Source organism: Amblyomma maculatum, chromosome 5 (genome assembly GCF_055883805.1).
Source record: "Amblyomma maculatum isolate TAMU_Amacu chromosome 5, ASM5588380v1, whole genome shotgun sequence".
Classification (NCBI taxonomy): domain Eukaryota; kingdom Metazoa; phylum Arthropoda; class Arachnida; order Ixodida; family Ixodidae; genus Amblyomma; species Amblyomma maculatum.
This window is the reverse complement of record NC_139348.1, coordinates 9,712,040-9,737,116: the sequence shown is the minus strand read 5'-3', so window position 1 is coordinate 9,737,116 and position 25,077 is coordinate 9,712,040. Positions and strand designations below refer to the sequence as shown.

Below are 25,077 nucleotides of genomic sequence, written 5' to 3'. Positions count from 1 at the left end.
TTATTGCAGCAAAACAAGACGAGGAGGTGTTGGCGGCGCGCTGCATGCATGCGCATGACTGGAAGCGATACCGCACTGCTTTTTTACCGGGAATGCCTCTTCCGAGTGCGTGAAGGACTGTCGTGCACGGATAGTGACAAGAGCTGGCTGCTAAGGCACATCCGGAAGTTTCAAGTCCAGCCCATTTTGACATATATTTCTCATATTCCATGATACTTGTGCGGTTGAGCCGTGCCAGCCATACGTGACGTCGCATCTCGGTGAGGTATCTCGTTCGAGTGGAGCTGTTCGTATGTACTCCCGGAACCTTAAAATGCCGAGGTCGTTCGCGCAGCTCTTCAGCTTCCGTTGTTTACACTGTGCACGCGTCTATTACAGTCTACCATAGCTCAGTAAACAACATATAGCTGCGGATGCCATGCTTGTAGACCCGCACGACAGCACTTGATACGTACGTTCGCCCTGTTCGTTCCGTGGACACAAAAATGGCCGACTGTGCCTCAATTACCCACAATGCAGCGCGTCAGTGAATACCCCCTATATGGAATGAAATGGAAGAATGCAGGTTGAATAAAGATTGGTTTGCTAGAGTGAGACAATTTTGAGTGAGTAATAATTTTTACCGCTCTCTTCTGCGGACGGTTAACCGGCTCAAGATATGTTGGGGTATGTGTTACCCCATGACTGTGTGCAATACATTAGTTCGTTCTGTAAAACAGCAAAGTAAAACATGGGGAGGATAAATAAATCGAAGCATTCTAGCGCTTGCAATAAAATTGGCAACCTTTTCGTGTTTAGCATTGTTCGTTTTTGTGAACCTTCCCAAATCATTAGGGCGCAGTCTAAAATAGGTAGTACAATTGATTTCTAAGCCCAAAGACCTACAGGTGGAGTAGAAAACGTAAGCGAGCCTCTGAGGAAAAAAAGTTTCCTGTTAGCATTCGCAGCTACGTAGTTAACATGAGTAGTCCAGTTAAGGTCATTAGAAATCCACAGGCCTAAGTACTTACAGCTGCTTACTTCAGAAAGCAAGGTATTATTAATGCTGTAGTAAAAAAGCAATGGTTTCTTTCTATGTGTTATTCTCATGAAAATAGCTTCTGCCAGTTGTGTCTCCAAAAAAGAACTTTTTGAAGTGCACTGTTTGAAAATATTTGGTCCGATAGGCTATTAATTTCGGAGTACAAAAAACAGTCCTCAGACAAAAGTTTAATGATCCCTAGAATATCTTGCACAATATTAGTATTATATAACAAAAACAAAAGTGGTCCTAACAGATCCCTGCGGCACTCTCGAATCCACCGTTACTGATGTGGAGGATGCGTCACGAAAAGAAACAAATTGTTATCTGTGAGTTTGGTCAACTGATTGTTTTGGAAACATCTATGTAATTTGTATAGTAGCTTTTTATGAGAAACTTTGTCAAATGCCTTTGCGAAATCTATGAATATTGCGTCTATTTGCACATCATTATTAATTGAGGATGCTAAATCATGGATGCTAAGTCTGCACAATGAAGCAAAAGTAGACATTAGCCATCCGTATTGCTATGCTGTCTCCGCCCCCCTGAAGGCTCCAAGTGACGAAGCCCAGTTTATATCGGCTGACACGGAAGACGTCACTGTAGACGGATCACCGTCTACAGTGACGGATCACCGTCACAGTGATCAAAAGCCTTTCAAAAGCCTTCACATCAGTGAAGGCTTTTGAAGGTGAATGAAAAGAGGCAGGATTTGGAAAGCTGCTCAGTTGCTGCTTGCATCGTCTTCTATCGTGCTGTGTCGCGTTCCTTGATATTCCTAAGGCGTGTTATGGGTGACGCATATGAAACTATGCTTTCGCCGTTGGCGTATCCAACAGCGAAAATAGATCCGAGAATGTGCACAATGAAGAAGTGTCTCTGTCACGGATGACGTCATCGTAGACGGTCATGTGAAGGAGTCTGGATTCTCTGTTGCTGGTTACATCGTCCTGTACCGTGTTGTGTTATTTCCAAGCCTTCTTATGTGGCGTGGTATAAACGGTGCTTTCGTCGTAGGCGCCACAAAAGGGAAATCTGCATAATGAGTAAATATTAACCATCACAGTGCTGTCTCTGTGCCCGTAACTATCTCATGTTTTGATCTACTCTCGATTAGTAGAGTGTCTTTTAAAAATTATTACTTAATTAGTGATATTGTCTGGGGGGGGGGGGGGGATTTATAGGGCTCTCCTGCGCCGTTCAAACAAGAATCGCAGTGGTGGTCGAAATTCACGTATCTCGAGTCAATTGAGCGTATGTACCCAACTGGTGCTAGTTTTTGAACGACCAATTTTGATTTCTATATCTCATTCGCAACTGCGAAGAGATATCTAAGATGTTGTACCCTCGTCGTCTGGCGTCGTCTTCCGTGAAACCTTCCACGCGTATTGTGCCGGTCGCCGAGAGCGCTATCGCCAAGAATGGGATGGTCTTAAGAAGTGACAGGCAAGAACGCTGAAAATGGTGGAGTACTTAAAAGCGCGACCGCCTAAGGATGCGTCAGGCGCATCTCTTTGGGGACAAAAGAGGAGTGAGGGCAACGACGCCTTCAAAAACGATAAGCGAGAGCTTTGAATCTTAATATACAACGAGAACAAGAATGGCCTCAGAAGCAACCAGCCTGAGCGTTTACCTGGATGTAGATTGTTTATGCAACAGAAGATGAGTCAACCCATATGTATTCCTCACTCGCATCTCATTCGCGATTTACCCCGCTAATTTGAGCATTTTTTCCTGTGCAGAGTAATATGTAGGTAGGAAAAAAGAATCAAAGAAATTGTTTTTTCAGCTTTCATTTTGTCAAGCAGACATCTCGCAGTAATGAGAAATGTTGTTTCTTGGCCTAGTGGGGGCTATAAGCCTCGTTTTGAATGCACAAGTTTTCATTCGAGTAAATTCACATTTTAAAGGAACAGATCTGGGTCGACCACTAGCATTCGCTGTTTAAAGAAACTCGAATTGGAGAGCTTGCTCCTTCATTACGCCCTTATTTGCTTCTTTATGCAGCTGTCTGCGAAGTAGACATGAAAAAGGGCTGGAAGAACTCCGTGGAGCTGATGTTCTTCCTTGTGTTCGCCACGCAGATGGCGCTGGCTCAACACCCCAGGAAAGCGGGCTTCGTCAGTCGACCGGGAGTGGTGAGTGAGACTAACTTCCGACGGCCCTCTATGACGCAGGCTTAAATGGCCTGTTCTCGATATTGAACAAAATCATTATTATCATTATTTGCACAGAACCGCACGCAACTTCATAAAGTGGCGGTCCGGTCGACGCAAGCGTAGAACATGTTCGGCCTAGACTAAAAATCAGATGGAGCAGATATAATTAGTCGCAGCGCCAGGTAAAAATCGAAAAAAAAAAAGGATTCACTGTGCTGTTGAAAACCTGTGTAGATTAAAAGTCAGCTCTTAGGTAGTCAGCTAAAATTAAATTCGAGGCAAAAAGCGTCAGCACACGAAAAATATATTATTTACGCGGTCTGGTTATCGTAACATACAGATGGGAAAACTCAGTGCAAACCTTTAAGGAATGAACTAATCTTGGACTGAAAATCAGCTTTTATGCCATCTGGATAGAGTGAAGACAGCCAGATTATAGTATAAAGGCTGGTTTAAGAAAAATTAATAGAAGGACACGGCTCAGCAAATCGAAAGAATTCCCTTAATTTACGCGAATAAAATCAGTGCTGTAAATGTAGAGTGAGGTGACCGAGTCCTAAATAAAAGTAAGGCATTCAAAGAAGCCGAATCATGGCAGTGCGTTCAAACAGTCAATCTTCTTTGCCACGTAGTAGGACATACATTAGCAGTGTCGTGGTTATTGACTTGCAAACAAGAGCGAAAGTGACCTGAGAGAGAAATTTGATACGACTTTTTTTCAAACAGTGCCCGAATAGCGCTTTTTCACGAACGGATCAAAGTGCGAACCATTGATGCGCGAGCAGCGTCTTTACGAACGAATCGTGGCGCCGCAGGAGCCTGGGAATTAAAAGTAAGCTCGATTGGGATACATTGTAAGGAAAGTTTTCAAATCAGTTGTCTCATTGCACGGGGCCTCCATAATGTCGTGTTTTGGTAGAACGATGAACGTTCTAGAACAGACTGCAAAAGTATAAACCGAAAGTTCATATGCGCAGTTTATTAAAACTCCACGACACCTCACTGTATCAGGAAAACCTTAGACATCAAACAACCAAAGGATCAAGCAGGAGTTCGGAAAGGATATGATACCATTATTCGCACTCACACTAGGTGAAAGAAAAGTTGGTTTGGTTTGTTTGGTTTGTGGGGTTTAACGTCCGAAGGCGACTCAGGCTATGAAAGACGCTTTAATGGAGGACTCCTAAAATTTTGGCCACCTGGGGTTTTCTACCATGCACTGAACTCGCACAGCACACGGACGCCACACAGGTGAAAGAAAAGTGCACTTAATATAACCAGCCCTTATACATAGCAACCATTGACTGCGAGAAAGCATTTCACTCGGTCAAAACCTCAGAAGCCATGCAGGCGTTGCGAGATCAGGGTGTAGATGAGCCATATGTGAAAGCGCTGGAAGATATCTATAGGGGCGGCACAGCAACCATAGTTCTACATAAATAAAGTCTTAAAATGTCAATTAAGAAAGATGTTAGGCAAGGAGGCACGATCTTTCCAGTGCTATCTATAACTTGCATAAAGGCTGTATTCCAAGGAATGGAATGCGAGCAGTTAGACATCTGGGTCGATGGAGAATATCTCAGTAATCTGTGATTCGCTGATGACATTGCTATGTTTAGTAACTCAGGGGACAAATTGCAACTAATGATTAATAACCTAGACAGGAGAAACAGAATGGCGGGCCTAAAGAATAATATTGTCACGTAGTGGTGACAAGCCGTTGACACCAAAAAAAGACACAGGCTTGATGGTACTGAAAGTAACTCTTTATTGGGCTGACTTGCGCCCGCAAAAGAACTAAGCAAATCGATGGCGGCGATAGTAACAAACGTGATCGTCGAACAAAGAAAGCCCGTCGCACTCGTCAACGCTCAATTTAAAAGCTGCTTAGAACAATCTAGACAACGTCGCAAACTGCTACTAGTACAACCTGGAACATTGTAGAAACATACGCGAGTGATCGGAATCTTCGAAACAGATCTCGGCACATCGTTCGCGACAAAGAAAATGATAACGCGTCGTATCGCGACAACGAGCATGAACAAACACGGGATACAGAATTGATAAGCGCGCCAGAATAACAATGATAAGGCCGCACGCCAGCGGCTGTCGAACAGGAACAAATAAAGATTTAAATAGTTCGCGGCAAGGTGCAGCGGTGGCGTAGCGGTAGAACATCCGCCTCGCATGCAAGAGGACCGGGGCTCAAATCCCGGTGCCGCGCAATTCTCCACCGGATGAAAAAAAAAAAAAATCCGCGTGTTGATGGAATTTCATAAACAGGCTTGGGGTGCGACCTGATGTCGGTGAACACCTCCGGCAACACACTCCCTCACCAGAACAGGAGTTGGCCACCCTGGTGCAGTAATTGGCCGCAACCTCCTATGATAAGCTCCATAAAACCCCGGCCCTCAGTCACCAGCGGCTGCGGAACAACTGAACACGGCGGCGGTCAGACCTGTGACGCAGCAGGGGGTGCTAAGAAAGTCTGGCTCCGCTGGACAGGCCGCCATTGGAAACTGACCCTGGCAACGTTTATTGCTAGAACCCTAGCTAGTGAAGCTAGCTTAGCAGTGCTGTTAGAGGAACTAGAGGGCATGGAATGGGATGTTATAGGGCTTAGTGAGGTTAGGAGGCCGAATGAGGCATATACTGTACTGAAAGATGGGCATGTACTATGTTATCGAGGCTTACCAGAGAGGCGACAACTAGGAGTAGGTTTCCTTGTCAATAAGTATATAGCGGGTAATATAGATGAATTCTATAGCATTAATGAGAGGGCTGCAGGCATCGTAATTCGGCTTAATAAGCGGTATAAACTGAAGGTTGTACAGGCCTATGCACCTACATGTAGTTATGATGACCAGGCAGTTGAAAGCTTCTACGAAGATGTAGAATCGGCAATGCGAAAAGTAAAGACGCAGTATACTGTACTAATGGGCGACTTCAATGCCAAGGTAGGGAAAAAACAGGCAGGAGACAAGGTAGTAGGTGACTATGGCATTGGTTCTAGGAATAGCAGGGGGGAGTTACTAGTTGAGTTTGCAGAGCGCAATAACTTACGAATCATGAATACCTTCTTCAGCAAACGGAAGAACCGGAAATGGACATGGAAAAGTCCTAACGGAGAGACTAAAAATGAAATCGACTTCATAATGTGTTCAACCCCCGCCATTATGCAAGATGTAGAGGTAATCGGGAAAGTGCGATGCAGTGACCACAGGATGGTGAGGTCCCGAATTAGCCTAAATCTGAAGAAAGAACGCAACAGATTAGTAAGAAAGAAACCCATCAACGAATTAGCGATGAGGGGGAGGGCAGAAGAGTTCAGGATCTCACTACAGAATGGGCTTTCAGCTCTAACTGAGGATGGCGACATTACCCTAGAGGCAAGGAACAATAATTTCAGAGATATCATTACTGAGTGCGCGGTAGAAGTAGGCGGTAGGATAGTTAGAGAGGATACCGGTAAGCTGTCTAAGGAGACGAAAGATTTGATTAAGAAACGCCAGAGTATGAAAGCTTCCAATCCAACAGACCACATCGAATTGGCCGAGATATCAAAGCTAATCAATAAGCGCAAGGTTGGCGATATTAGGAAGTATAACATGGAGAAAATTGAGCATGCTGTAAAGAACGGGGGAAGCCTTAAAGCGGTAAAGAAGAAATTGGGCATAGGCAAAAACCAGATGTATGCGATAAGGGACAAGGCGGGCAACGTCATCACTAATATGGAAAAGATAGTCAAAGTAGCCGAGGAGTTCTATACAGATCTCTACAGTAGCCAAAGTAGTCAGGACCGTAATGAGATTGGCGGTAGGGAAAAACAGTCAGACGTTCCACCAGTGACGAAGGACGAGGTCAAGAAAGCACTTGAAACTACGAAAAGGGGGAAATCAGCTGGAGAGGATCAGATAACTACAGATTTGCTGAAGGACGGGGGGGATATCGTGCTAGAAAACCTGGCCACCCTGTATACGCAGTGCCTGGTGTCATCGACGGTACCGGAACCATGGAAGAATGCAAACATTATCCTCATTCACAAGAAAGGGGACTCTAAGGACCTTAAAAATTACAGACCAATCAGCTTACTGTCTGTTACGTATAAGGTATTTACTAAGGTAATCGCTAATAGAATCAGGACAACCTTAGACTGCAATCAAGCAAAGGATCAAGCAGGGTTTCGGAAACGGTACTCTACTATCGATCATATCCATACCATCAATCAGGTGATAGAAAAATGCTCGGAATATAGCCAGCCCTTATACATAGCATTCATTGATTACGAAAAACCATTTGACTCAGTTGAAACCTCGGCGGTGATGCAGGCATTGCGAAATCAGGGGGTAGACGAGCCATACGTGAAAGTGCTGGAAGATATATATAGCGGCTGCACAGCAACAATAGTTCTGCATAAAGAAAGTAACAAAATTCCCATAGGGAGAGGTGTTGGGCAAGGAGACACAATCTCCCCAGTACTATTCACAGCTTGTTTAGAGGAAGTATTCAGAGACTTGGAATGGGAGCAGTTAGGGATAAGGGTAGATGGAGAATACCTCAGTAATCTGCGATTTGCTGATGACATTGCCTTGCTAAGCAACTCGGGGGATGAACTGCAAATAATGATTGATGACCTAGACAGGAAAAGTAGAAAGGTAGGCTTGAAAATCAATATGCAGAAGACTAAGGTAATGTTCAACAGCCTCGGGAAGAAACAGCAGTTTACATTAGGTAGCGAAATACTGGAAGTAGTAGGCGAATATGTCTACTTAGGACAGGTAGTAATCGCAGACGCGGACCACGAAAAGGAAATAACAAGAAGAATACGATTGGGATGGAGCGCATTTGGCAAGCACTCGCAGATTATGACTAGCAGCTTACCGGTATAAAGTATACAAGAGTTGCATCTTGCCTGTACTCACCTATGGGGCTGAAACGTGGAGGCTAACCAAGAGAGTTCTACTTAAGTTGAGGACAACCCAGAGGGCTATGGAACGAAAAATGGTATGGGTAACATTAAGAGATAGAAAGCGTGCAGAGTGGGTCAGAGAAATAACTCAAGTTACCGACATTCTAGTAGAAATTAAGAAGAAGAAATGGACATGGGCAGGACATGTAGTGCGAAGAGAGGATAACCGATGGTCGCTGAGGGTAACAAACTGGATTCCAAGGGAAGGAAAGCGTAGCAGGGGGCGGCAGAAAGTTAGGTGGGCGGATGAGATTAAGAAGTTCGCAGGGGTTAAGTGGATGCAGCTAGCACAGAACCGGGTTAAGTGGAGAAATATGGGAGAGGCCTTCGCCCTGCAGTGGGTATAATCAGGCTGATGATGATGATGATGAGTTCGCGGCATTACTCCCCCCTAAAAACATCGCCACGATGTTTCAAAATAAACAGACAAGAATCAACATAAACATTGCAAAGCAAACATGAATAGCCTTTAGCGCGCATAATATATGGCTTAAGACGTACAACATGCACAATTTCTGGATGCACTCAGCGCCGCTGCTATGCTGCCGCGCCATCGGGAACGACCTCGTAGTTCAATTGTCCTAGTCGGCGATACTTCGGCACCTTGTAGGGGCCGAAGTATCGGCATAAAAGCTTTTCGCTCAGTCCGCGGAAGCGAATTGGCGTGCAAACCCAGACTTCATCTCCCGACTTGTACTCCGCATCGCGTCGTCGTAAGTTGTAACGTCGGGCGTCGGTTTGTTGCTGACCTTTAATGCGCATTTGGGCGAGTGTTCGGGCTTCCTCTGCGCGTTGAAGGTAGGTGGCGACGTGTAGGTTATCGTCGTCGGTTACGTGTGGCACCATTGCGTCAAGCGTCGTCGTGGGCTCCCTGCCGCACACGAGGCCGAACGGGGTCGACCTGGTTGTCTCCAGGACGGCGGTATTATAAGCGAAGATGAGGTAGGGTAGAATGGCGTCCCATACCTTGTGCTCGGCGCCGACGTACATTGCTATCAGATCCACAATAGTTTTGTTGAGACGCTCCGTAAGTCCATTTGTCGGGGGTTGTTAAGCAGTAATTCGTCACTCCGCCTGGGTGGCGCAGTGGGTACGGCACTCGACTACTGTTACCAAGGTAGCGGGATCGAATCTCGGCCTCGGCGGCGGCTTTTCAGTGGAGGCGAAAAGCAATGCGCCCGTATGCGGTGCGATGTCAGCGCACATTAAAGAACCACAGGTGGTCGAATACCCCGGAGTCCTCCACTACGGCGTCTATCACAGCCTGAGTCGCTTTGGGACGTGAAACCCGAAAAACCAAACCAAACCAAGTAGTTCGTCAATGACTTGTATGACTGTATTCCACAATGGCTTGCGTCAACTCTGCCGCAAACGCCGTTCCCATATCGGTGATGAGCACTTCTGAGGCGCCGTGTCGCAAGAGAATTTGCTCGACTAGAAATTTGGCGACGCCTGCCGCGTTACCATTGGGCAGTGCTTTTGCTTCGGCGTAATGGGTAAGGTAGTCAGTGGGCACGATGATCCACTTGTTACCCATAGACGAAGCTGTAAAGGGGCCGAGGAGATCCGTCCTAATTTATTTAAAGGGCAAGAATGGGGTTAGAATCGGGTTTAGTAGTCCTGCTGGTCTGATCGGCGGCGTCTTGCGTCGTTGGCACTCACGACATGTCCATGTTGTGGGAAACTTCGGCAGGCAGTCGCGGCCAGTAGTACTTCTCCTGAATTCGACGCAACGTGCGAGCAAACCCGAGATGGCCTACTGTGGTCTCATCGTGCAACGCCTGCAGAATTTCCTGCCGGAGGCTTTTAGGCACAACAAGAAGCAGCGCGCTCCTGTTGGGTGCGAAGTTCGTAACGAGAAGGCCATTGCTTAACGCGAACGAAGATAATTGTCGTCTGAACACACCAAGAGGGGAAGCGGTCTTTCCTTCTAAGTAATCGGCTAGCGCTTACAGCCTAGAGTCTGATCGGCGTCGTTCTGCGAAACTGCTGGCGCTTACCGGTCCCAAAAAGGCGTCGTCGTCATCGTTCTTCGGGGAGCGTCGACGGGAGCGCGTTATAAGCAGTCTGCGTCGGAATGCTTCCGGCCCGACTTATAGACTACAGTCTAGCCAAATCCTTGAAGTCGTAGGCTCTATCTGACAAGGCGGCCGGAGGGACCTTTTGAATTAGCCAGCCAGCAGAGCGCGTGATGATCGCTTAACCTTGAATGGTCGGCCATAAAGGTATGGACCAAACTCAGAAGTGACCCAGATGATCGCGAGGCACTCCTTCTCGGTCGTCGAGACTTTTCGGCTTTTGTGAGGGACCTGCTAGCGTAGGCGATTACTTTCTCCTGTCCTTCACTCTTCTGGACGAGAACGGCTCCTAGGCCCACACTGCTCGCGTCGGTGTGAATTTCGGTCTCAGCGTTTTCATCAAAGTGGCCAAGTACAGGAGGGCACTGCAGGCGGCGCTTGAGTTCAAACAATGCTTTTGCTTGCGGCGCTTCCCATCTAAAATATACGTCAGCATTTGTAATCTGCGTCAACGGTTCGGCGATGCGCGAAAACTTTCTGATAAATTGTCGATAATAAGCACACAACCCAAGGAATCGGCGCACAACTTTCTTGTCGACAGGTGGTGGGAATTGTGCGATTGCAGATGTTTTCTCCGGGTCTCGGCGAATACCGTCCTTGCTAACGATGTGACCTAGGAACCGGAGTTCTTCGTAGGCGAAGTGACACTTCTCTGCTTTTAGCATTAGTCCCGATGACTTGATGGCTTCCAGCACTGTCTGCAGTTGTTTTAGGTGGTCCTCAAAGTTTGACGAGAAGACAGCGTCGTCCAATAATACCAAACGAATTTGCCACTTCAAGCCTGCCAGGACTGTGTCCATTACTCGTTGAAACGTGGCTGGGGCGGAACAGAGGCCAAATGGCATCACCTTGAACTCAAAAAGGCCGTCCGGTGTGATGAATACGGTCTTCTCGCGATCTCTTTCGTCGACCTCAATTTGCCAATATCCGCTCTTCAGGTCCATCGATGAGAAGTACCTTGCGTTGCAGAGCCGGTCGAGAGTGTCGTCGATGCGGGGAAGCGGGCGGACATCCTTCTTAGTTATGCAATTCAAGCGGCGGTAATCAGCGCAGAAGCGAAGTGTGCCGTCTTTCTTCTTCAGCAAAACGACTGGTGCCGGCAAGGGGCTGTTTGACGGCTGGATTACATCATCACGCAGTATTTCCACAACTTGACCGCGAATGACCTGGCGTTGCCGCGGCGATACACGATAAGGGCTTTGGCGCAATGGTCGGGCGTGTTCGTCCGTTATTTATTTATTTATTTATTTCAAAATACTGCAGGCCAATATTTTGGCCCAGGCAGGAGTGGATATACAAGGCATTAACAACAAATAAAAATAAAAATCAAAACACGGGATTAGAGTAAAGGAACAAGTCAAAATACAACACTGTATCATTCAAAAAAATGTAACTCTAGAGCTTTATTGAAATTGGAAGACTGGAGAATGGCCTCAGGAAGACAGTTCCAGTCGGAAATGGTCCGTGGAAAAAAGCTGTGCTTGAAAGAGTTAGTCCTTGCAAAAATGGGTTCGAACAGGTTACTTCTTGAATGATGTGTCCTGCGCGACAATTGTTTAAGAATTTCAGGGCGAGGTATGTTTAATTTGTGTGTTAAGAGGTTGTGCATAAACAATAAACGGGACATTTTTCTGCGTAGTTCAAGTAGTGGAATATGATTAGCTTTCATTAGTGTAGTAGGTGAGTCTGACCTCTTGTATTTACTGTAAATGAACCTAACCGCTTTCCTTTGCACCATCTCTATTTTATGTATGTCTTTTTTTAGATAAGGATCCCATAAAACTGAAGCATACTCTTATTTAGACCTAATAAATGATGTGTATGCAAGAAGTTTGAGTTTACTTGGAGCATCATTAAGTTTCCGCCTCAAGTAGCACAGCTTGGAAAATGCGGAGGAACAAATGTCGGAAATATGAGAAGACCAAGTTAAATCATGAGTTAAGGTTACCCCTAAATATTTATAATGTGTAGTCTCCTCAATTAAATGATTAAGCAGGCTGTAAGAGAAATGACTGATATGTTTTTTACGTGAAATTCGCAATAGGACTGTTTTGTCGAGGTTTAATTTCATGTCCCATTTAAGACACCATTGGTGAACAGCCAATAGCGAATTTTGCAAGGTGTAGTGATCGTTGGGCTCATTTATGGTCTTAAAATGTATGCAGTCATCTGCAAAAAGCCTTAAAGAGACATTATCAGGAAGAGAAACAGACAGATCATTAATATAAATTATGAAAAGCAGCGGCCCTAACACGCTCCCTTGGGGTACACCTGATGTGACTGGAAGCTCGTTTGATTTGAAACCATTAACCTCTACGTATTGTTTCCTGTTTGTAAGATAAGCATTAATCCAATTAACAAGGTAGTTAGGGACGCCGATACTTACTAATTTATAAATGAGTTTACTATGGGAAACTGTGTCAAAGGCCTTGCAGAAGTCTAAAATGAGGACATCAATCTGCCCAGATTTATCGAGAACTACTTGAAATTCATTAACTGTAGTTACCAACTGCGTGACAGTGGACATACCCTTTCTGAAGCCGTGTTGCAAGGAGGATAAAATGTTATTTTCAGCTAGAAAGGAGTTAAGATAACCAGAGACTATGTGTTCTAATAACTTGCAACAAGAAGAAGTGATAGAAATTGGACGGTAATTAGAAATGGTTAGCTTATCGCCTTTCTAATGAATTGGAACAACACGGGCCATTCTCCAGTCTTCCGGCACTTCACCAGAAAGTAAAGAAGCTTGAAAGATTTTTGCTAAAAACTCGGATAATTGCGCCGCAAAACGTTTAAGAAACACATTTGAGAGCCCATCAGGGCCCGCAGATTTTTTATCGCCGAGTTTACGCAGCATAGACAGAACACCATTTACAGAAATATTTGGTATGTTACCTTGGTCTTCAATTCGAACTCTAGCTGTGGTTGCCGTCACCGTCAGAAACACGCTTTGAAAGTGCTGGTTAAAACCTTGTGCTATTTTCGTTCAGTCGGTGACAATGTCATTATTAATGCGAACCTTACTCAACTGCTCAACCTTTCGATCTAGAAAATTCCCAAATTTCTGGGGGTCACTTCTGATGAATTCTGGGAGCGTCGTATTGAAATAATGAGACCTCGCTAGTTTTAATTTTGAGGCAAGTTTCTGTTTCAAAACTTGGAAGTGCTGTAAGGAAGCTGTTTTTTTCTTCCTACATCGCTTCACTTTGCGCTTGATTTGAACAATTTCACGAGTTACCCAAGGATTGTGACGGTGAGTGCGAACCTTTCTAAGCGGAACGAAATGTTCAGTACAGTACTGCACTGCATTCTTGAAATGCAGCCATAAGCTATGAACGTCATTCCCGCCACAGCTGTTCAACAGTGATTGTAAGGCGTCGATAACTGCATTATCATCAGCACGAGCGTAGTCCTTTATCAATTTAACTGGACGCATCCCGGAAGCAGTAGGCGAAGTACAAGAAAACTGTAATAGACGATGATCAGAGATTCCCGGTTCAACATCAAGCACTCCATCAAAAAAGGTTTCGCTAACAAAGAATAGGTCAAGAACAGATGACTCTCTGGTGTATTCACGAACAGCTTGCTTAAGGTTTAATGAGAACATAATATCTAAAATAACATCACATGAGGCACATATGGCATACGACGGTTTGTCCCAGTCGATGGCAGGGAGGTTGAAATCACCGGTAAGCATTAAATTCCGACTCTGGTAATGCATCAAACGATCGAAAAGACTAGACATAAAATCATCCGTAGCATCAGGTGGGCGATACACAGCACAAAGGTAAAAGGTGTAGCCATGTGTTATCAGGCGCAAAAACAAGCTTTCATGCTGATCAATTTGACCAAGGAGCGTTACGTTCACTTCACGCTTGGCAATCACAGCAACCCCTCCACCACGTGAACCGCGATCACGTCTGTATATGACGTAGCCCGGAGGCACAATTTCTTCGTCAAAAATACCACTGTGCAACCACGTCTCGGTTATAACCAGTAGATGGGGATCATATGAAAAGAGCAGTACCTCAAGCCTATCTAATTTATTCACAATGCTCCTGGCGTTCAAAGATATGACACGTAATTGGCTATGTTCAGGTGGACGTTTCGCCTGACTACCAAGGGAATTTCTAACGGTATTCTCTATACATGACGGTATCTTTTTAGTTTGATGATGAGTACTAAGGGCGTTGAAAGACGACCGAGCTGAACTGGCAGCTTGTCAAGTAGAAGCATGAGCACATTTCCTTCGCGGACGCCCGGCACTTTTCATCAATTCAGGGGTTGCTGCTGCATCACTCTGAGAGCTATGACCAATATCATGTGAACCGGCACGACTTACTTTATATCTTCGGTTTTTCTTTTCATCCCAAGCATACACCACTTGATTGACAACTAATTTGTCATACTTGAGGTACACTTTATCTTCAGGCTTCTTAACATCCTTAACAGTAGCCCATAGTAGCTTTCTCGTTTTCCGTAGCCTAGGCGAGAAGTCCTCTGAAATGGACGTTTGGGAACCCTTCAATTTTGAAGCATTCCGGAGAACCTCTTCTTTTTCAGCGACATCAAAGAACCTCATAATCACGGGACGTTTTTTATCTTCAGCTTTCTTTCCCAAGCGGTGTATCCTCTCCAAACTGCTTACTTTGATTTCAAGTTTACCTTCAAAGATTTCGGTTAGAACATGCTTCCTAAGGTCATCTACTGTTTCTGTTTCTGACTCTTCAATGCCATAAATGAGTAGATTGTTTCGACGAGAGTAGTTCTCAAGATAGTCCACCTTTGTTCTTAGCGGAACTATGTCCCTGTTCAATTCTGCCAACGAGTGCTCACAGGCTTCAACCCTTTGAGCTGTTTGTGATAGTACTTCCAGTTTGCTTTCAATTGAAGCAAGTCTCTGATTTGTCTCTGATATATGTAGGTCAAGCTTTGCTCCTAGAGATTGTAGTTCGCATGAAGAAACCTTTTGATTCTCGATAATTTCATCGAGCTTTTTTGCTACCTCTGGGCTTGGATTGAGCTCAACGTCACCGCTAAGCAAAAGTGCAAGCAAACAAAATGAGTCAAAACACTCTGCAACTGTTTCAAGCAAAATGCCTGGGCAAGGCAGCACGACCAAACAAAGAGAATCACTTTTAAATTCATAGGAGTAGCGATATCTACTGACCTGCATAAAAAAGACGAAAGGATTTAGCTGCGACTGCATCCCACGGGTGCTGCCTTGCCCACTGGCAAAGAAAACCTCAGGGGCGGTTCCCGAAGGATCTGATGATGTCGATGTTCCTTGGGATAGCCAGTGCGGACGTCGAAAAAGTTCCGGACAACGGCCGTCGCTGTCGTTGAAAAAGCCGGCGTTGGCGGGGAAAAGCACTGTCACTGGCACATGCCGATATCGTTCACTCCAAGAAGCAGCACATTCGCCGCCGACGAGCTGAACAGAAACAGGGTCGATGCACGAGGCAAAGACCTGCATAAAAAAGACGAAAGGATTTAGCTGCGACTGCATCCCACGGGTGCTGCCTTGCCCACTGCGGTGCTTGGCCAGTGGTGTTTGCAGTACCTTCGATGATGACGAGAAGCACTCCCTGTAGCTTGTTAGAGGACTGCGAATCTGGTATTTCCTGCTGTGGGTTAATGCCGGGTTGATGTCAAATGTGGGCTGACAGAATTGGTCCGGTGCGTCTTCCAGTGGTTGGTCGTGGAGGGCGAATACGTCTTTGAGGTCCGCTAGTTCGTCGAGAAAAGCGATCTTCGTGCCCTTATTGAGATGCCGGTATTCTTCGGTGAAGTTGTTACCAGCACCTGAGCTTGTCCTCTCCGAAATTTCGCGCTGCCTCTTGCGTTGCCGACACCTCGTTCCATGAACAATAATTGCATATTTCCTTCGACGATGCCTTCAGCGGTTTCGATATCTGCGCTACCTACACTGACTGCGACGCTTGATCGGGGCGGCATGGTCAATTCTCCGTCGAGGACGCTTAGAGCGACGTGTTGCGTCGAAGTCGTCGTAGCAGGTATGGCTTTGTCGGTCGAGATTTTGATGAACTTGGATCGGAGGTCGATGATTGCCCTATGTTCATTTAGGACGTCCATGCCTAAAATCACGTCTCGGGAGCACTGCTGCAAGACCACAAACCTGGTTATTCTTGCAGTGCATTGTCCGAAGGAGTATATCAGGTTGCCTCCTGCGGGGCGAATCAGCGGGCATTCCCAAGCGGTGGTAATTTTCCTGAGCTGAGAGGCTAACGGTTCACTGATGTCTGAATAGTCAGCTCAGGTGTCTACTAAGGCAGTCACTCTGCGACCGTCGATATCAACTTCAAGGTCGCTTATTCGCGTCCTCGCATTGCACGTGGGCCTTGGTGTCCTATCTCAGCTCCGTCGCTTTTTCAGGTCATGGTCGGGGCATACCGTTGTTATTTCGCTGGGCGGTGATGTCGGCTTGTACTCTGATCGTGTGGTCGTCGATGTCGTCGTATGAAGCAGCAATAAAATGGCAGCGTCGTCGTTAGTGGTCGTTGGCGGCGGAGGATCTTCGTCTTTTCGGCGTTGCGCAACCTCACCTCTAAAGGCTGCTTACTTTATATTCCCCTACGGGGGCTAGGAGACCGCTCTTGCAAGTAACCGCGGCCCGGCGACGAAAATCGGGCATTGCACGGCGATGGGGAGCCTGACGTTGTGACGTTTTTATGGCTTCTTTAGACAGACGCCTAGAAAAAGAGCTTTCAAAGCACCCTGTATCACGTGTATTTCATTGTGTCGATGACGTTCTAGTGTTTTTAGACAATTCTTCTAACTATGACCTTGAGAGCGCTGTCACTAACATTATTAACGCCTTCTCCTCGGAGGGGTAAGGCTTGATATTTTCTCAGGAATTGACAACGGACAACCGTATTTAGTTTTTAGACATAAATCTCCACTTCACTGCTGACCACGTTTGCTGGCCGTATAGCCCAAGGTCTAACAGAAGTCTTCTACCCTTTAAAAGCGCTCATTCAAAACTAGTAAAACGTGGCATCATCATGTCTACTTACCAGCCCTGCAGAAATCCTGTACCCACACCATTTCATCCAGTTTTCAGTGTCAAGTTGATCGCCTTCTTTCTGCTGGCTATCCCCGTCATCTCCTCCTCAGCACCTGCGAAAGCCTGCTTCAAAGGCTAAAATCGTCACCTGAAAATGAAAAAGGATGCTCGGAATCCAAGCCTTCATTTGTCATGCCGTATTTTCATTGCATTTCCCATAACATCAAGAAGGTAGCGGAAATGTATGGGATTCACGTTGTTTTTTCGGCGCCCTGCAAACGGAAAATAGTGTGCCCTCTACTGACTGGTACGAGAAAGGAATCAGCAAGTTGCAAGAAGAGCAACCGGAGCAAGTTCACAAAATGCGTTTCCGCAGTTATTTATGAAACTCCTCTGTCATGCGGTCGTTTCTACATAGACCAGACTGGCCGTTGTTTTAATGAGCGCGCCTTGGAACATAGGCGATCCATCAGCAGCGGCACTGGCAGCAATCTGCCCTTGCATTGTAAAAGCTGCGACACCAAAAATTGTTCTCCTTTCCTGGAAAAAACGAAGTTGCTTTCTAAGGCTAAAACAAAAACCGAAAGAGAAGTTATCAAGGCTTTTTTCATCTCAAATATGTGCGATAAGTGCGTTAGCGCGCCTTCTATATCTCTTTCAAGGCAAGGGACTAACTTCTTAGGTGGTCACATCCGAGCTTTCCATGGGTCGTAACCATACGTGGTCTTGTTGACACTGTCATTGCTGTGCGCACGTTGCTTTTTCTTGTCTCTTCATTTTTTTGTGATAACCTTTATAAGCATTCTGCTTTCGCTAAATAAAGTCAGTTGGAAGTCCGCTTTGTTTGTGTGTATTCGTGCCTTCTTGTCCCGTTGCCTTCGCGCAGTTCAGTTTGGTTATAACCATAAACCGACTAGCCCAACATCACGTCTTATCGCATTAAAAATTTCACTCTCTCTCCTTTGGTCATGTTAGGGTCGGCGCGGCAAAACAGGCGCTTCATCTCCTCTACGTTTACCAGGACGGGCTCGTTTGGGAGTTGAAGTCTTGATTGGAGGAGGGCATGAGCTGTTTCCTTTCGTACAAAACTCTGCATTGAATATCTCCCAATCTTTTAAAGAACTCTCCTGATTTTGAACCAAATTCGGGCATGTCCATGAAGAACAAAGTAGACTTGCCTGAGTTTCGCGGCGTTGAACTCTGCCACATGGTCAAAAAGGTCCATCTAGTCTTCCGCATGCAATCCTTGGAAGATGGGGGGGGGGGGGGGAGGGGTCTCCCTGAGCTGCACGAAGACGACTGGTGCTGTTAACTGGGGCATTTCTAAAGTTGATGCCTTCCGGAGTCGAACGGTGTCAGGCAGCAGACCGCGTTCGGCTTTTAGGCCTTGGAGTCGGCGCCTCGCTCGGTGACCCGTAGGCTGGTCTTCCAGGGCGACCGGAACAAGGCTGAGGTCTTCGCTTGAAGGATCAAGGGCAGCCCCTCCACCAGATGTCACGTGGTGGTGACAAGGCCATTGACACCAAAAGAATACACAGGCTTGATAGTACTGAAAGTAACTCTTCATTGGCGAACTTGCGCCCGCAAAAGAACTAAGCAACTCGGTGGCGGCGATAGCAACAAACGTGCTCGTCGATCGTCGAACAAAGAATGCCCGTCGCACTCGTCAACGCTTAATTTAAAGGCTGCTCAGAACAATCTAGATAACGTGGCAAACTGCTAGTAGCACAACCTGGAACATCGTAGAAACATACGCGAGTGATCGAAATCTTCGAGACAGATCTCGGCGCATCGTTCGCTACAAAGGAAATGATAACTCGTCGTATCGCGACAACGAGCATGAACAAACACGGGATACAGAATTGATGACCGCGCCAGAATAACAATGATAAGGCCGCATGCCAGCGGCTGTCATACAGGAACAAATAAAGATTTAAATATATCGCGGCAATATCTAGAAGACTAAAGCATTGTTAAACAGCAAGGGGGGCGAAAAGCTGTTTCCAATAGGTAGCGATGCGCTGGATTATATAGGTGAATTGGTCTATTTAGGACATGTAGGAACCGCAGATCCGGACCACTGAAGGGAAGTAAGTAGGATAATAAGATTAGAATGGGGCGCATTTGGAAGGTATTCAAACGTTATGAAGTCTAAAGTTTGACGAAATCTCGTCTGATCGGGCAGCAAAGTTTTTATTAGTACTAAAAAGGACAAACGCCGACCAAATGTTTGGCTCCAAAAAGTAGACGTTTCGAAGCCTTGTTCACTGAAAGACCATCGCTCAAAGAGCGCTGCTTAAGAACGTTTCCATAATCCTCCGAGGAATCTTGCATACGCAGGTGGTAGACTGCCATCATTGTGATTAAGCTTCTTTTTCGTCGTCTGTATCAGCGGAGACTCGAGATACTGGCGCGAAAGCCCATTCCTCTCCTTGGCAATGACGGAATTAAGACTCTTCCCACCAGATATCATGTCCAGTTGATATGGCGTGCTCTGCAAGTGCACTGAAACCGATGTCCTTGTCTTCTGCGTCTTTCATGTCTTCGTTCAAGCGCTTGTTAAAATTCCCAATTTCGCCTATGTAAACATGGTCGCATCCAGTGCAAGGAATCTTGTACACGACGCAGGGAAATTTTTCTTTTCTTAGTTTGGGTCCTTCACGCTCACCAGGTCGTGTAGTAATTTGCGGATGGGAACCTGGGCAAAGTGAACATTGTATTTAAGGCTGCTATTCAGGAGAGTTGGTACTGATTCATAGTGAAAACGGCCCGGGAAAACGAGACCAACGAAGAAAGACACAACACAAGCGCTGACTCACAACTGAATTTTTATCCGAAGAGAACGTTCTTAAAATGTTTTCCTAACCAGGAAAACACGAAAAGCCAAGGAAGGCAACAAAAACTACTAATCAAAAATGATGGTGACAAGACACACATCATCGCCATGGCGCATACACGTGACACAGATATCCTTTCCGGATATATAAGAAACATCTTTATTATTGACAGCGATAGAAGGATGATGACTGATGAACCCGCCACTGTTATCGTGAATATGAAATGTCTATGATTTCGCGCGTTAACCTATCTTTATGTTTGGCGAGGATAATGGTGTTGTCTTTTCTTCGCTTGTGTTGTGGCTTTCTTTGTTCGTCTCGTTTTCCCGCGCTGGTTTCACTGTGAACATTGTATGTACGCAGCACACGTCCCATTGCCTCACTTATGCCGGTACGTACGGAATGGCGACACGTGACTGGCAACGGCTACGGCCTCGGTTCATTGGGCGCACAGAGCAGCGCTCCACAGGGTCCACAAATGTTCTGGAGTAGCCACAACTGGCCAGCTCACGGCGTACTTGGGTCAGGTCTTCAGAAGACTTTGCGGGATCGTTGAATTAATGAGGCCGGAACGGCGCGTTTATGGCAGGACGGGATCACAGAGTTGAAATGCAGGTACCTGCTCGTGTTGGTGTTCCTTCTAAAGATTCGGAAGGAAAGGTTGTTGCCAGCTCGTTCAAGTAAAACGTCCAAAAAAGGCACGCGCTTGGCAACCTCCTGCTTGGCCGTGAAGTAAAAAAAAAAACAGACGCTTGGCAACCTCCTTCTCGGTCGTGAACTCTATGGCCTCTTCAATACAGTTGAGGTGCTCCGTAAAGGTGGTCAGTGCGTCCTTTCTGATTACGCAAAATCAGTCATCAATATAATAAAAGAAAATTTTTGGCCGGGGTTGGAAAGAAGCCAGAGCCCGGTTTTCTATGGCTTGAATTGTCAAGTCAGCGGTAGTGACAGAAATGGAAGCACCCATAGCAGGTCCGTGCACCTGTTTGTAGAATGTGCCTCGAAAGACGAAGTATGTGTTTTCGAGGCAACATTTGAGCAGCCTCAGTAGGTCCTGCACCTCGAAAGGTGTCTTCTCGCTGAGGTTCTCGTCCTTCTCGAGTGCGACCGCGCACACCTCTACCGCCAAGTTCACTGGCACGCTTGTGAACAGAGACTTAACGTCGGAAAACACCAAGAAGTCGTCTTCGTTCGCCATGAGGCCAAGCACCTTTGCAATGAACTCGTACGAGTTTCGTATAAACGTAGACCCTTTTCCAACTAGCGGCGCGAACACACGGTGGAAGTAGCCCGAGAGCCTGTACTATAGGAACTTGTGCTGTAGAGGCCCGAAGCGGAAAATGTGGGCGAGAAGCATTTGCAGTTCTCGTTCTATCGTCAGCGTAAAATATTTCTTGAGAACGACGTACGTACTCTTGTCTTCCAGGAGCTCCGTCATTTTTTGTCGTAATCGGTGCTGTTCAAGATGACGGTTGCATTACCCGTGTCAGCAGGAAGGATAACAATTTCTTAGTTTCTGCGCAGGTTGTTGACTGCATGGCGCTCTTCATCCAGCATGTGGGTGGGCTGTCAGCGCGGAAGGTTAGCAAGAACACTCACTGTTTGTGTTTGAGCCTCATCACGGTGACTATAGTCAACACGGCTAATTCCACGTTGAACTGCACAAATCACTTGCTCTGTGTCCGGTGCATATCCGGCGTTGAAGTTTAACCCAAGTTCAAGCACGACTAGCTCGGGTGGGGTGGCCTATAGCTAGAAAGATTGTAAACCGTGGAACTTGTGCAGACAGCGGAATTAACCGCACTGGCATGGGATCCTTGCGGCAGGAGATCAGTCTCATCAACTTAGTACTTTGAGTCGCTTGTCGTCGGAGGGTCTCTGACCATGTAGTTGGCATGCAGTTGGATGGTGCCGAACTCATTCGGGCATATGCACTCAAGGTGGCGACAAGCCAAGAAAAGTTGATTCTAAAGAATCCCAGTCGTGTCTCAGAAATCTAGAATCCTGGCCTGCAGTAGCTGGCGTTCAGCTCTGATATTACGTGGTGTCCAAATGCAGAGTCGACGGGTCGAAGCAAGTGGAGCGAGGTCGGAATCAGGTTCTTTCCTTTGCAGGCAAGGTCGAATTTGAAATGATCATTGAAGAATGATAGTTGGACGATCATGGAACCTTATTGGCGTACTTGAGTTACTAAAGGTTGGCCATACGACCGACGTAACTGGATGAAGTCTAAGGTTTGACAAAATCTTGTCTGGTCGGGTTGCAAAGTCCTTATTAGTCCCCAAAAATGAAAAACACTGGCCAAAGGTTAGGGTCAAAAAGTAGACGTTTCGACTTCCATACAGAAGCCTTGCTCACTGAAAAAACTTCGCTCGACGAGCGCTGCTTAAGACATTTTCCAAAATCGACCGAGGAATCTTGCATACGTAGGTGATAGGTTGCCATCGTTGCGATTAAGCGTCTTTTTCGTCTTCTGTATGAGCAGAGACTCGAGATACTGGCGTGAAAGCCCGTTCCTCTCCTTGGCAATGACGGAATTAAGACTCTTCCCACCAGATATAATGTCCAGTTGATATGGCGTGTTCTGCAAGTGCACTGGAACCGACTTTCTTGTTTTCGACGTCTTTCATGTGTTCGTTCAAGCGCATTTCATGCTCGTATCCAGCGCAGCTCGTATCCAACATGCTCGTATCCAGCGCAGGGAATCTTGTACACGACGCCGGGAAATTCTTCTTAGTTTGGTCCTTCACGCTTACCGGCTCGTGTCGTAACTTGTGGGTGGGAACGTGGGCAACGTGAACATTGTATGTACGCAGCACACGTCCCAGTGCCTCACTTATGCCCGGTACATAAGCAATGGCGACAAGTCATTGGTAATGGGTACGGTCCGGGTTTATTGGGCGGTCAGTGCGGCACTCCACGGACTCCACAAATGTTTTGGGGTAGCCAGAAATGGCAAGCTCACGTCGTGCTTGCGTCAGGTCTGAGGCAAGGTCCTCAGGTCTTTTTTGGTATTAATAATGACTCAACATTATGACTAGCAGCTTTTCGGTATCACTCAAGAGGAAAAAAGTGTATAACAGTTGTATCCTACCGGCACTCACCTATGCGGCTGAAACATTGAGGTTAACGAAAAGGGTTGCACTTAATTTGAGGACAACGCGGAGGGCTGTGGATGGCAGTTGATGTAACGTTAAGAGTGCAGAGGGGTTCAGAGGAGTAACTTCAGTTACTGACATTGCAATCGAAATTAAAAAAAATAAACGGGCATGGGCAGGACATGTAGTGCAAAGAGAGGACGACCGGTGGTTTCAATGGTAACCAAATGGATTCCAAGGGAAGGTAAGCGTACTAGGAGGAGGCAGGAAATTAGTTGGGTAGATGGGGTTGATTAATTCGCAGGGGTCAAGCGAATGCAGCTAGGACAGTTCAGTTCAGTTCAGTCGTTCAGTGGCGTCCGATTTTCGTGACCCTATCACGCCATGTTTTCCGGTCTCCCACTATCTTCCTAACATCACATAACCCTAAGCTAGGACAGGACCAGGTTAAAAAGAGGAAAATGGCGAGGTCTTTGCCCTGCAATTGATATAGTCCGGTTGATGAGGATGATGATGACCTACGGGAGTGCGAGCTGGATTACCCATAGAATCAGATGTAAACACAACTTCCCGCAATATTTCTGTCGTTTCATAGAGCAGCAACAAAGATGGCCGGTCGGTAAACGTTGACGAGAGCTTTGGAGTAGTGTGAAAAGTATGCTAGCTCTTTCCAGTGGCAATCTATTTTAAAACACTGCTAAATATGTATTGTGAAGCCATACATACAGCCGACAGGCCTTCCATCCACTGTGTTTTTCCGAATCGCTGGAGTTTCTCGTATAGCCTGGTATACTGCACACAATCTGCTTAATCATTCAAGGTATACATCCCAAACACCTACGTCCAAAAGAGCATTTCTGAAACGTAGCGTCAAGGGAAGGAAAGAGACAGACCCATTAGTGGGCGCGAGCGCCGCCACTGGAGCGAACGGCGCTAGCGTCGACCAAGGGGGACAAATTGGGATCACGTGATTCCTCTTGCTGCTGCTGATGCAGACGTTCGAATGCATTTTTGCGTTTTAAAAGCTAATAGTCGAGTTTATTTCTGTAATTTTGGTTGACAATGACTGCCAGCATTGCACTTGTGATCTTGCATCGTTGCTCAAATTGCTGAAGTTTATTTAGCTTTTGCCACTCTATACGGCGTAGGCTACCTTGCTATCCTTAAGATCATGGAATCTTCCTTATTCACGAATTGAATGGGCGAAGAAGCGAGTAATAATTCTTATATGCGCAGCAGAGATTTCAGTGAGCAAAGTTTTGTCCATGCATCAGCTGGCACCGAACAGTTCGGCAAATAGCGGATGAAGGAACGAATGCGCGTTTTAATTTGCTCTTATCACTTGTGTATCTAATGAAGACCTATTGTGGCAAGATGAAAAAGCTGTCAGCCTCTTAATGTAGCAGAACGCTTCCAGAGTAAGGAATATTGGGGCAAAAGCGAGAAGATCTCATCCTTTTGAATGAAGGCTTTGACACGGACGTTTCACGGAAGTGAACTAGAACGTTCTGCCGCTGCGGGCAATGAGCTATCTCGGGAAGCGTCTGCAGTTCTAATCAAATCGCAGAGTTCTTAATAAACGAGAGGTAATGCGTTACATGTGGTAGTGTGCTGAGGTATTGCGCGCGGAAATCAAATATCCGCCCGAACCAAGAGCGCCAATGACGATAGGCAGTGCACAAGAATTTGCTGCGTGAAACGCACTTCTTCACACTTGCTATAAACATTAATCCACGCCTTTACCACTGTCCAACTTTTTTGCTGTACTATATTCCCAGGAGCAAGTGCACGGTGCCGCTTCCGACGGCGTTATTCGAAGGAGCTCAGCATCTGTGAGGCACCTGACAGCTCCGCCGCTCTTGTAGATGATTCTCATTATCTGGATCCA

At 46.2% G+C, this 25,077-nt stretch overlaps 1 protein-coding gene across 6 annotated transcripts in view; it reads left to right on the top strand.

Moving 5' to 3' along the window:
- The window catches only part of LOC146187733 (beta-hexosaminidase subunit alpha-like), a 709,199-nt gene that overhangs the window by 110,568 nt on the left and 573,554 nt on the right, over positions 1-25,077 (top strand). For all 6 annotated transcript variants that reach the window (XR_014707407.1, XR_014707408.1, XR_014707409.1 and 3 more), the window contains exon 2: positions 3,029-3,159. Coding sequence is in view for 3 of the 6 variants with exons in the window: in XM_084603514.1 (XP_084459640.1) it covers positions 3,029-3,159 (131 nt within the window). In the remaining 3 variants the exon portion in view is untranslated. The remainder of the gene's footprint in view (positions 1-3,028; positions 3,160-25,077) is intronic.